At 37.9% G+C, this 12,896-nt stretch overlaps 1 protein-coding gene, 1 long non-coding RNA gene and 2 other non-coding genes across 5 annotated transcripts; all 4 read left to right on the plus strand.

Annotated features, from left to right (window-relative positions):
• Positions 1 to 2,974: 2,974 nt before the first annotated feature.
• LOC127620164 (uncharacterized) lies at positions 2,975 to 4,853 on the plus strand. Of its 2 annotated transcripts, none has more exons than XR_007967680.1 (5): positions 2,975 to 3,217; positions 3,395 to 3,453; positions 3,706 to 3,834; positions 4,016 to 4,076; positions 4,257 to 4,853. It is a non-coding gene; the product is annotated as an uncharacterized LOC127620164 (long non-coding RNA). The 2 variants fall into 2 exon arrangements; XR_007967679.1 differs by having other exon boundaries at positions 4,262 to 4,852.
• On the plus strand, positions 3,259 to 3,327 carry LOC127620460 (small nucleolar RNA SNORD52). Its single transcript, XR_007967733.1, has one exon. It is a non-coding gene; the product is annotated as a small nucleolar RNA SNORD52 (small nucleolar RNA).
• On the plus strand, positions 3,879 to 3,945 carry LOC127620461 (small nucleolar RNA SNORD52). Its single transcript, XR_007967734.1, has one exon. It is a non-coding gene; the product is annotated as a small nucleolar RNA SNORD52 (small nucleolar RNA).
• Positions 4,854 to 5,722: 869 nt separating the features above from the next.
• Positions 5,723 to 12,896, plus strand: LOC127619933 (uncharacterized). The gene is made up of 3 exons (XM_052092966.1): positions 5,723 to 6,503; positions 6,779 to 7,752; positions 10,895 to 12,896. Exon 2 carries the CDS (start codon positions 6,792 to 6,794, stop codon positions 7,725 to 7,727), a length of 936 nt encoding a protein of 311 aa, XP_051948926.1. The 5' UTR covers positions 5,723 to 6,503; positions 6,779 to 6,791; the 3' UTR covers positions 7,728 to 7,752; positions 10,895 to 12,896.

The following is a 12,896-nucleotide window of genomic DNA, read 5'->3' on the forward strand; positions in this document are numbered from 1 at the left end:
TTAGATTTATAACATTTTATTTTTTAAATAAGGAATTGTCAAAGCTCAGGCTTGTCATGTATTTGGCTTTTTATTCTTGGATAAGAATTGTGAAGACCCCCATACTGAGATATAATTTAATTTTCATATTAAATGAAATAAAGTTTTCTTATTGTGGAAAAAAACATTTTCTGTCTTTAATCCGATTTTAGCTTCTCTTGTGTTTACAATTGAGCCATTGAGAAAATAAAACAAATCAGCAAATCACACATGCAGGTGCTTTCTGTATTTTTATAGCACTAAAATATTGGATATTTACAGATAGATACTCCAAATATACAATAACAAAGATAACTGATGGATCCTTTATGATAATACATATTATATGGACGGTCCAACTACAGTGCAATGCAAATAGCAGGGACGTACTGGGACTGAAATTCAGCCCGGGACTTTAAGATGGAGAGGCCTTTTACGCGAGTGCCCTTGGTGCACGAGCAGAAGGATTTTTTGCAGTTATTTTAATTCTAATGTGTTTTTATGGTATAAAGAGAATCAGATTACACTGAAGACCTTCAAGAAATTTTAGGATGACACCTGCCTCTTCAGGTTGTATAAGCAAGTCACCAATGCACTGAACACAACCAGGTCAGCAAAACCTAATCTCGAACACATATGTCACAGTATAGTTAGTATACTGCTAACTACCAGCATGTCATGTGTAGTCAGTCGGAGTGATAAAATGGTTACAAATACTAACAAATACCCACTCAGATACTCAAAAACCACAATGCAGTCCCATAAAATAGAGATTTGTGTGTGTGTGTCCTCACTTTCAACTCTCCCTGGTTCAGTTTCCCCTGTGCTGGACCCTGCCTCTGCTTACTGATTGTACAGCTGAGAAGAACATGAGAAGAACATCAGTAATAAATATGACTAAGAATAATACATTTTCTAATTCAATCTGTGCTTCAGTCAGGTTATTATCTAGTATGTCTATTGGCATTTTATCCTATATGTAAATATGTAATATTGTGCTGTATTTTTCTATTTTGTGTGTGTGTGTCCTTAATAAAGCTTTGATTGATTGATTAAAATGCCTAATATGATTGCCTACCCAGCCTTGCACACTGCCCCTCTACCTGTCTGTTTCCTGGTTTCTGCTGCTCCTCCTCCTCCTCCTCCTCCTCCTCCTCTCTCCTCCTCTCTTCTCCTGCTCCTCCTCTTCTCTCTTCCTACATTGGAATTCTACCAAGCCATGTAATAAATGCCTATATTTAAATGCAAATATAAACAATTTCAGTGTATAATAAATCACTAATATATCCCTAATCGTGCACCTGTCCTGTCCATGCTGCTGGGTCCTCCCTCATCTGCACCTCCGGCTGCCACAGCACTCTTTCCACTACGGAAAAGGTCTGTTAATTTGGCGCATTTAGCTGCCTCTTGTGCCAAAACATTTTTCTTTTTAATTCTTATTTTTTCGGCCCCACCCATTTCTTTCTCTTCTATCCTTCTTTTTGCCATTTTTACCGTTCGTATCTGTTGCATTCACACAAACCCGCCAAACATTACCAAAAGTAAACTCCTTTGATCGGCGCCTAGTTTGAGCCAATCGGATGTCAGGAAAAACGAGGATCAGTCCAAGTTGGGAGGGCCGCTCGTATCCCCCCTCAGATTGAAAGTATTGGTCTGGCCCGGTCTGAATCTGACACACACAGCGTTCCGCTGCAGCTGAGAGGCCGGTTAGGCCGGTCGCGTATCATTAAAAAAAAAAAAACTCTGACCACCGGCCGGTCTTCGGCCTGAAATGGACCGGCCGTTGGGGATTGTTCCCGGTATTCCCGATGACCAATCCGCCCCTGGCAAATAGTAAATATAAGATAAAGTGAGACGTAATAAATAGTTTAGTGTATAGTCAATAAAATAAACAAACAGTATACAGCAAATAAAATAGTAATGAATAGTATAATTATATAATATCATATGTACAATAATATAATAATTATAGGTAATAGCATATATTTTATGTATAATACTATAATAACAGCAATAGAATATGAAATATTAATTACAGAATATAGTCAATAAAAATTAATAAGTTAAATAGTGACTAGTACAATAATTTAACACCGTAACTATAATAGATTGATAAATCGCAAGTGGTATAATATAATAATAGCAAATACAATGTAATATTAATTGCAGAATAATATAGACAATAATAAAAATAGTAAATTATTCAACTCCCGTTATGAGAGAAATGGGAACGTTGCCCTCCGCAATATGGCGGCCCGTTGACGTACGCTCCTGCGGCCAATAGGGCGTCTATGTATTTATTATGTCTATGGTCACTCCCTTGTGCGGGGAGAGCGCTGGACATTTACAGCCGTAGTGCTGTTGGAACACATGCCTGCAGGATCTGTCACGCAGTAATCCTGCAAATACTCCAAAGTGCGTATTATAGTCGTGTAAATTGGAAAAATTGAAAAGTGTAACGTTAAGAAGATTTAATTTGAGACTTTAGTAGAAATGTACGGCTTTAGCGGCTTTATTTCCGTTTCCTCTTGGCAACGACGCACAACTGTGTGCTGCATAGCAACCAAACATATAAAATGCCATAATGTTCATAAATTTGCGTGTTTTGTACTGCAGGAGAAAATTTGACGAATTCCAATCCAAAGTGATCATCCCTATGCCCTACTCACTACAACAACAAAGCTCTTAATGTCAAATATTCCATGCAGTTCCTCAATTGATATGAGGTCATATCATAATTCTATAAATAATATACAAAAATAACTACAAAATAATTAGAAAATATATGTTTTAATAGTTTTATATGTAGTACAGCATGTCAACTACCCAGATTTACTGAAGATGTATTTTTGCATACGTGATTTGTTTTCAGGCAAAGTTTTTGTCACCCTGTCTGCAGCAACGGGGCCCTTATATAGCTGCTCGCCTGCGCGATTTCCGTTCTTTGACACGCTGCTACTCGTGCAGTGTTTGAGGTGAGGGAAATCTTTCTACATTTAGCTGATTAAATGCATTTAAGTACGGTTTACAACACAACATAACATTTTAATTAGTTATGAAGTTTCGAGAACATAGTAGTTAATGCAAACCCGTAACCTGCGAAATTATTCTTTGTGTAGTTTTTACGGACCTCGTGGTCGTATTTACATTTCGTATTTACAAACCATAAAAAATGGCTCCAAGCTGCAAGAATTTCGCAGTAAGTATGATTTCTTATCATTGTTTACATATATATTTGTGTGTAATGATGATTCATTTGACTAGAGTCTCTGAAATACCTATGAAGTTTTTTTTATAGTTCACTGAACACCTACAATTCCGTTAGTATTTGAGTAGATCTGTCTTCGATGTCCCTAAAGCTTTTAATTGTTTATAGGCTGAAAGGGATGAGCAGAAGTTACCAGGTAGAGGATGCCAGGAGTTGAAATCCAGTGGGTAAGCAATTATTATTGTGTATTTTGGAAAATGTTGCCCATAAACTGACAATGAAATACCCTCTTGTCCAACCATATTAAAGTTTGTTGCTTGCCTCCTTTGCGGAGTCTACCATGTGCTGTGACGATACAATAGACTAGAGTCTCTGAAGACATTATGAAGCTCTTAACATTTCACTGAGCACATGGTCTAATGATTAACATTGATTGGAGCAAAGCAATTTTGGCTGAAATTGGCCATCTTCTTTTTCAGGTTGGCATGATAACAAATGGCTGCAACTAAGGTTGAACTATGGTGTCCACCCATGCATCAACTGAAGTGTTTAACTATGGATTTGTAGCAAACATTGTTAGCATGGAAACTTCTAACACATGAATAAAGGTTTGTATTGTTTCCTATCTGTGCTGACCTTCCACCCAGTATTGTGCATTGATGATTCAATGGACTAGAGTCTCTGATGAAAACATGAAGCTGTACACATTTCTCTGAGCACATGTTCTGAAAATTAATCCATTATTGGACCAATGCAATTTTTGTTGACATTTACTGTATTGTTTTCCAGGTTGGCATGACACCAAAAGGCAGTCTTGTATGCACATTTGCATGAGGTGGCGGCAGCTTGTGTAAGTACAGCTACAGCAAACCTAGCTTTGGGTTTTATTGGTGTTGATGATGATTGCGTTGTTCGGTTCCACTGAAAGTCAATGATGTTACTTTCTCGCGGCGCACTGAAACACTGACAATCAAGTGATTTACCTTTTACGTTTTTGTTGTGAAATCTAATACACTTGTTTTCATTGAAGGACAGAAGTTGAAGCCACAAGAGTTGTGACCAGGATGCAGAAAAACGAAGATGTCAACCTTTAGGTTCTGTGTTTGTAGTCTGTCATTTCAAAGGGAATTTGTGGATTAACTTTTTTTTACCATTCAGTTTAAACTGTTTGATTAAAAAAAAAATTGTAAAATTGCAAGTTTCTGGAGTACAGATTGATGTGAAGTTTAGTCCATAATAAACAGACTTTTAAAAACTTGATTTGCTGGATCAAAGATTTATGGAAATGTACTTGCTCCAGTACATGGTACTCCCATCATTGGCGTATGGCATATTGCTGGTTTGCCTGGCCATACTTCTAAGCAACAACTTGTTCATGGAGATCCTTTTATTTAGTGGCATAACACAAACTATTTGACCCAAGTGTGTGTTTGGTGAATTGTAATGTATAAATCAAGTCCATTATTGATTGCCTTAAACAGGCTTTGAAATTGGTAAATTTACAATGAGGTTCCATTTGTTGACCATTATTTAACAAGACCTAACACTGATCAATACATGTAAAGCATGTATTAATGTTAATTTAAACCTGGGAATACATTTTAATGCAGTATGAACAAATGTTTTTATTAAAAGAATAATAAATGATTTAAATGTATATTAATATTTTGTTAAATATAACTGACTAAGCTGTGTATTGCACATAAGTATTGCTAAATGGGGCAGTTTTAACTGTTAACGAATAGCCTGAGGGGAAAATCTGTTCCTGCCTCTGAAGGCAGCAGTTCAAAAAGGTGTGGGTTTTCCTCAACCTGAAAGTGTACAGTTCTTGAAGGGAGGGCAAGGGTGCCACCAATAATCTGATTAGCAGTCTGAACTTTTTTTGTAGTCTAATGTTGTCCGATTTCATAACTGCACCAAACCAGACAGTTAATTAAGTGCAGAGGACAGACTCAATGACTGCTGAGTAGAAATGTATCAGCTGGCGAATGAAGTACAACCTCTGCTGAGCCTTTTTCACAATGGAGTTTGTGGGTCTCCCACTTCAGGTCCTGTGACGTGATCGTACCCAGGAACCTTGAATGACTCCACTGCTGTTTAGAATGGTGAGGCGGGTCAGTGTTGCTGTTGGGGTGTTCCTACCACACTCCACGATCATCTCCACAGTTTTGAGTGTGTTCAGCTCCAGGTTGTATTGACCGTACCAGTGAGCTAGCCATTCAACATTCCTTCTGTATACAGACTCATCGTCATCTTAGATGATGGAAATGTGTATTTTAAAAGTCACTGCATACACTAATGCATTTCTGGAGTTAAGCTTTGCTGTAAGATTTCTTAATTTAGATTTAGTGAAATAATTTCCACCCACCTCATACAAATGTGATTGATTCCATTTGTGTGATTTTATTTTCTGCAATTGTTTGTTTTAAATGGACTTTTATTATGATACATCAGGCTGCTTTGCAGTAGCTCTGAGACGTGGAGATGATATTTAACTTCACTTTGCTTGACGTAATACATTTTAGCGGGTTGTCCGACCGTTAAAACAAATGAATTTGTGCAGGTGCACGCCTTCAAAATATCAATAGACTTCAATAGTTGACACGCAGCACCACAAAACCGAGAGAGGGTGAAGGTCAGAGTTAACATAATGCAACCAGCACGTTCCCAGGCAGAGAAAAGGAAGCGCGTAGACAACACAATAACCGTTTTTTCTCCAAGTTTTTTGGTTATTTAACTTTGGAACAGCGATCATATCTTGGAAGTACACTGGATTAATTTTTAACACTCTGTCGAGATGTTTATTAGTTCATGTTTTTTTTTAAGTTCGACCATGTTTTTACCAGGAGGCGAGCAGTAGTGTGAAGCTGGCCGCGATAAGGAAACACTGCCGTTTTTGCCACTGTGGTATTTGTGGGGTACAGCTGGAAGAGTTGTCCGTTTTTAATGTCTATAAAACTAAAGATTTCACTTTCCCACATTGCATGGATTTCTGATAGTCGGTCGACAGTGTTTCGAGCTGGATTTCTATTAATTTTGAATTAAGTGATGCGGTTTAGTATTGTCTTGTTCAGACATGTTAACAGAAGCTGTTTCGCCTGAGATTTTTTTTTTTTTTTGAGAGCCACCCAAATGTGAAATACAACATAAATTAAGTCCCATTATCACGGTAGAATTTGTTACTTTTTTAACGAAATAGATTCCGATATTCGGTCGGGTGTGTCCTGCTAATTTGTTTGGGTTTAATTTGTTCTAAAGCGACAAACACGCCTTACAGGTATGTTGAGATATCGTGTGACATTAAAATACAACAATTTACCTTTATATGTAAATATACATATATGCATATTTTTGTGATAGTGTGAAACTTTTGGTTTATTCTTGAAAACAAACTAGTTTATGTTTTGATGAATCGTTATTGACAATCATTAGTAGAAGGGCAAGTTATCTGTATTATTGCGTTATATTATAATAATAATTGTGTAATTATTATTACACTGGCTCTTTATGTATGTTTAAGCGTGTTAATTCTTCCCTTTGTGTATTCTACAGTACTAGTACAGACATGACAGCTGTTGTAGGTCGAGTTTGGGGGTGGGTCAGTCCAGCCAATCTGTACTCCACCTGGGGAAGCAAGACCAAACCAGAACAACCCTTGACAACTCTGAGTCAGACCCAAAGCAGGTGGGGTTTATGGGGACTCACGTCCTGGGTTTGGAAGAGCAAGCTCAAGAATGACCAAAAGACACTGGCTGAGGAGTACTGGGAGACAGAGGAGAATGTCAAGCCTTTGGAAATAGAAGATCTGAGGGCGATGAGGCCTGAGGTTGAGAATGTGGCAGCCCAAAGCGCTTCACGCTGGTGGAGGAGGATGCTTCCTTCCAGCTACATTTTTTGGCCAGGATGGTCAACATCCACTGGACTACGACAACGGAAATGTGCCGGGTGGAATGAGGGCACGTGGGACATGGATGAAATCGATGGAGTGTCGGATTACGGGACGCCTCCACCATCTCCCATGCCTCTCTCCCATAAGCAATCAGCATTCCAGTTCTTCTCTCGCTCATGGACGGGAGAAATTCTTCCAGAACACTATGAGATTTGCTTTAATTTCCTCCGCCACCTATTTGACCTCTTTGTAGTGGCCTTTCTAAAAACAGTTTCCTCTCCGGCCAAGATCATTTTAGAGGTTTTGGGGGTGCAGGGGTCCCTGAAACTGTGGCTCCATGGCATGGCCATGTTCTTGGTATCGTCTCTCGGGATGGCTGGACTGCTGTGGGCAGTACAGCAGTACCTGCTGCAGTTTGCTGTGATCTATGGTATTGTGCAAGCTCTGGTCATCTCTGTTAGTGTGCACCAGAGTGAAACTGTGGGAGAGGGGGATGATGGGAAAGGTGACGATGATGTCAAAGTGGGTGAGGAGGAGAAGGACACATGGGACCAGAATGAAACACAGCAGACCGTTGATGATAGCAACAAAGGAGTTAAACTAAGAAGTTAATTTACAGAGAACATTTTTATTTTGGGTATGTAGACTTTGTCCCCATAAAACATAGGTGTTTTTGTGTAGTAACCCAAAAATGGGTTAAAAGATAAACAAACTGTATTGTTGTTCTCTTAATAACAAGTTTAATTACTTTTTCAGTATCAAACTGGCCTTTTAAATTAACAAATAACAAACAACTTTGAAAAGAACCCTGAAAATTTTAAATACGAATGCATGTTTTTTGCCAAAGACAGTATATAGCTAGGTGCTAGCTACAAATGTATTAAGTTTACTCACACTATATGGCAACGTACGATTGTGTTGTGTTTCAACTTGAACTATTGAAATCGACATTGTGCCACATTGGCATAATTAATTACTGGACTTAGTATTAGTTGATTTCAACTTTATTTTAGCTGCTATTACTAGACGCAAACTTTACTGTGTAGCTAGCGGAGTTTTAGCGAACTACGCTTTGGCCACTTGAAAGTAAGCTACACATTATCTGAAAATGGCAACAACAGTTCTCTTTTTTTGTAAAGTAAACTTCGTACAGGACGCTTGATGCAGATCTCGTCATCAGCAGATTGCTCGATCACTGTACGCACGCATAATCGTGCGTCTTTGAACACTCAGAATACGCATGCGCATGGAGTTATATGCACTAATTAGTGGGTCCACAAGGTGGCAACACTCACATTGGAGCCACTGCTGTCATGAAGATGCGCTAGAAGAAGATTGCTGCTAAACATCAGGAGATTAATGTAAAAGTCTGCAAGTCAAGTGCACGTGTGTGAGGAGATGCCTGCATTTGTATAACTCGAGTCTGAAGGACTATAAAAACATCTTTATAGGTCTAAACTCCTTAAGAGAAAGTCCGGTGTCTCATAGCAGTCGTAGCACGCATGCGCCAACCGCCTGTGTATGTGCGAAGAGTTATATGCAGTATACTTTGACAGGCTCGTGTTCGAATGTACATAGATGCTGAGCATTCGCATCAAAATGGAAGTATACCTAGGGCTTAAGTTGTCACTAGTTGTCTCTCAGAGTGTTTTCAAAAACAGATTGGAAAAGCGAGCAGAACTGTCACAACTTCCATTATCTCACTGAATTGAATTGGATGATTGTTCCGCAGATGAGCGAACATGTTGGAGGTGTGCCAGTGTTTCACTGCCACTTGTTTTACACAATGGGAAACTATCTTCGACTAACGATCCCTCTGCATTTTTATGGAACCAAAAATACATCCACACTTCTGACTTAACCCTTTTAGGCAGCGAATATAGGGTCGTTTGCGTTCCTCTTTCAGCCATGCTTCTCGTCTATGTTGGTTTTGTTTACATCAGAGTGCGCATGTGTCATTTATCCCACATACACACAGAGTTGTGAATCCTGATTTGTTGATGGAAAACTACTGTGCGACTACAAAAATTTAAACAATTTGTCTAAAGGTTTGCTAAAAGGGTATTTTGAAGTGCCCACGATAACAATATTGTGCATGTTAATTCATGTGATATACCGTATTATTTAATACCGTCACAAGCCTATGTGCGTTTATGTAATAAAAATGGCTTTAAAATAAGTTAAAGGTGGGGTATGTGATTTTCTTTTTTGACCATTTTTTCAAAATAACTTGAAATCCTATTCCTAACCCACTTACTGGCTGTAAATTAGAAGCACTGAAATGAAATTTAAGCAATTTAATCATCTGTGGAACGGGCAGGACTCGAAAAACTCCAGCCGATCATTTTCAAGACCATCTAGAATCATTGGACAGAAAATGTGTCAATCAAACGGTCGTACCATGCCCCCCTCCCTCCACCACCCTGGCGCGCGTGTCCCGTTCGTCATCAGCTGCTTTCAGATGGAGCGGCATTTACTACACAGAGCTGTAGTTCATCACTGACAAGCTGGGCAATTTACCCTTCATTATCACGGCCCAGCTTGTTAGTGAACTACGGCTCTGTGTAGTATACGCCGCTCCATCTGACAGCAGCTGATGGCGATTTACTAATCAATGAATGCACTTTATGTTATGTGCTTTACTGACGAGATGCGCATAACAATCTCATCTGATAACGTTATATCGGTCAGCCCTATATTTAGCCATAAACTTCGGTGACAACCAGGACGTCCAATATATTTTTATATATTTTATATTTATACAATATATATTTACATTTCAAAAACATCAATTTTCTAACAATACTAATGATTTATGTGAAAGTTAAGGTGGAAGGTAAATTACAAAAAAAAAGTATGTAAAAAAAATATTGCCATTTGATAACTTTGTGTGATAGAACAGATAGAAAAAAAAAATTATTTGCTGAAAAACTTCCCTCTGCCATAGCTCACAAATCTCATTTGCTCTTCCACATAATTAAAGGAATATTATGAGTTTATTACAAGTTAAGCTCAGTCGACAGCAGTTTGGGCATAATGTTGATTACTACAAAAATTAATTTAGACTTTTGATTTTCTGATTTAACAATTTTTATTGATTCACATATTTAAACACAGAAAAACAAAACATATGTACACAGAATCAACAATTATTTAAGTGTGATAAAATCACTTACTATCCTTTTCTCTGTAAAGTTATAGCCAATTTTACAACTTTGTTGCCATGAGGACATGATGCTGTAAACCCTAAAATGACCATAAAAATAACTATTTAAACAACTGTACATCTCAAATAATACAACAGAAGAATTAATGTAAGCACTTATCTAAATTCATAAGCTTCACGTTTCTGTCTTTAAACCCTCCAGAAATTGCCCCCATTCACTTCCATTTAAGAAAAGGAGGGATGTGTCAAAATTATTTTCTGTGATAATCAACATTGTGCCACAAATGCTTTTGATTGAGCTTAACTTATATTGAACTTGGAACATTCCTTTAATCTTGCCTGTCGCAATTAATTATGAGATAAACAAGAATCAATGACATTTGGCATCATTGACGTCAAACCTGGTGCCACATGACACCAAATATTTGAATATGTGTGAAAGCACATGTGTTTGAGTGCTGCACTGGAAGGCTATATTGTCAATAAATAACTTGCATTTAGTTTTGTTGATTCTCACACAACAAGTTAAGTAAAACACTTAAATATCGGCTTTTTCCATTTTAACAAGATCATAATGCAAATTTCATCTAGAATTTCTCTATTTTTGTCATAGGTTTCTGATATGCTGATGGTCCAAGATATTTGATTTAAGATTTGGCCACTTCAACACTGACCGAAAGGAATGGGCACCAACACTGCACAAAGCCAATGTGCGATTGAAGTGAACACCAGCACCCCTTGATCTACACAAATTGAAAATTTAAATGACAAGTTTAGATTTATCCAAAAATTACAATTTTGGTAAGACTTAACAATAAGGTTTCATTTGTTAACATTAGTTAACAATTTCACCCAATTTGACATGCCCAGTTCCCAATGTGCTTTTAAGTCCTCGTGGTGATTCGCCTCAATAAGGTTGGTGGAGGACGAATCCCAGCTGCCTTCATGTCTGAGACCATTAACCCACGCATCTTATCATGTGGCTTGCTGAGAGTGTTACCACGGAGACATATAGCTCATGGATGCTTCATGTCATCCACCGCGGCATCAACGCACAACTCACCACGTGCCCCACCGAGAGCAAACCACATAATAGCGACCAAGAGGAGGTTACCCCATTTGACTCTATCCTCCCTAGCAACCGGGCCAATTTGGTTGCTTAGGAGACCTGACTGGAGTCACTCAGCATACCCTGGATTCAAACTAGTGAACTCCAGGGGTGGTAGCCAGCATCTTTACCACTGAGTTATTATGATTATAAGATGGCACACCAGCGAATGACTAAAATCCATCTACAGCATGCCTCATCCTTACTGTGACTACAGAAAACTGCCACAAGACAGCCTGCACTGTACACATTGGAAAAACAGAAGAAACGTGTACAGAACAGAACACATTGTCAGGGAATCTCATTGAGACTATTAAAAAACTGCTTTTATTTGAATATTGGGTTTCCATAGGCTTAACCAGTTAGCTTAAAGGTTACAGACACAAGTTGTTTGTAATTAAAAGCTTAAATGTGATCAACAGCTTTGCAACTCCACATTGTATGTTCTCGACATCCGCATGTGTCGCTTTATTCCGTTTATTAACCCTTTCTTACAGCGTCTTTAAATTGTTAATTTCCTTTCTTAAATCACAAGTGCTTAAACTTTTAATGAACCGAGTCCATTGTAACTCCCATCTGTTATGCAGTCCATTCGTGAAATCATTAGGTGATTATTTAAGGACAATTATAAAGGAACTGGATACAAAACATTCTTAAGCAACATATAGCAAACTAGAGCAATACATTACTCTGTAACCTGTTGAATATTAATATTCTTTTTCATTCAATCTGGTAGTAATATCTGTTTTAAAGTGGTTGCACAGTTTGTTTGTTATAGCATCTATATAGCATTCTGTTTTTGATGTATATTTATGTTTGCACCATCACAGCATTAACTGCACCTTTTGTCAATTTAATTTGTATTATTGTTCTTCTTTGATTCATTTGTATTGTATTTGATTATTATATTGTTTTGTATAGTTCTGTTGTGTCTCGCAGTAACCGGTACATTGGCCAGTTCAGAGTGAATCATGGGTAAAGAAATTAGAAGGGATTTTGCACATCTGTATACTGATAGCTGTATATGCAATGCTTTATAGAACATTCGTGTCTCGCGCTTGCAATAATAGCTTTCTCTTCCAGAACGTGTTTCACATGCTTTATGCATGATGAGATCAGCACAATAATACTCTTAAGCAATGGAAAGCTTTTAACTTGTGACATGGTTTTCTTTTGTGGTGAATGGCATTGTTTTCTCTAAGGTACTTGTGGATACGTTTGTAGATTTTTCATGGTAATTATTTAAACAATATTTAGTGCCAAAAGTGTTTGTTTGTTTACCATGAATTAAAGCAATGCAAGAGTACGTGGAGGTTTTTTAAAAGTCATGAGTACGTTGAAGTGCGGGCCACTGCTGTAATCAGACGGATGTGAATTTAAATGTCTGCTGTATTGTCTATGGCCTGTTTGAGAGGAGAGTGATGGATGCACATTTCCTAACTTTAACCATTCTTGAGTGCTGTACACTGAGCCTTTAATAGTCCTTACAGCTCAAATAAAGTTCCTT

The sequence above is a fragment of the Xyrauchen texanus genome, chromosome 26 (genome assembly GCF_025860055.1).
Source record: "Xyrauchen texanus isolate HMW12.3.18 chromosome 26, RBS_HiC_50CHRs, whole genome shotgun sequence".
Classification (NCBI taxonomy): Eukaryota; Metazoa; Chordata; class Actinopteri; order Cypriniformes; family Catostomidae; genus Xyrauchen; species Xyrauchen texanus.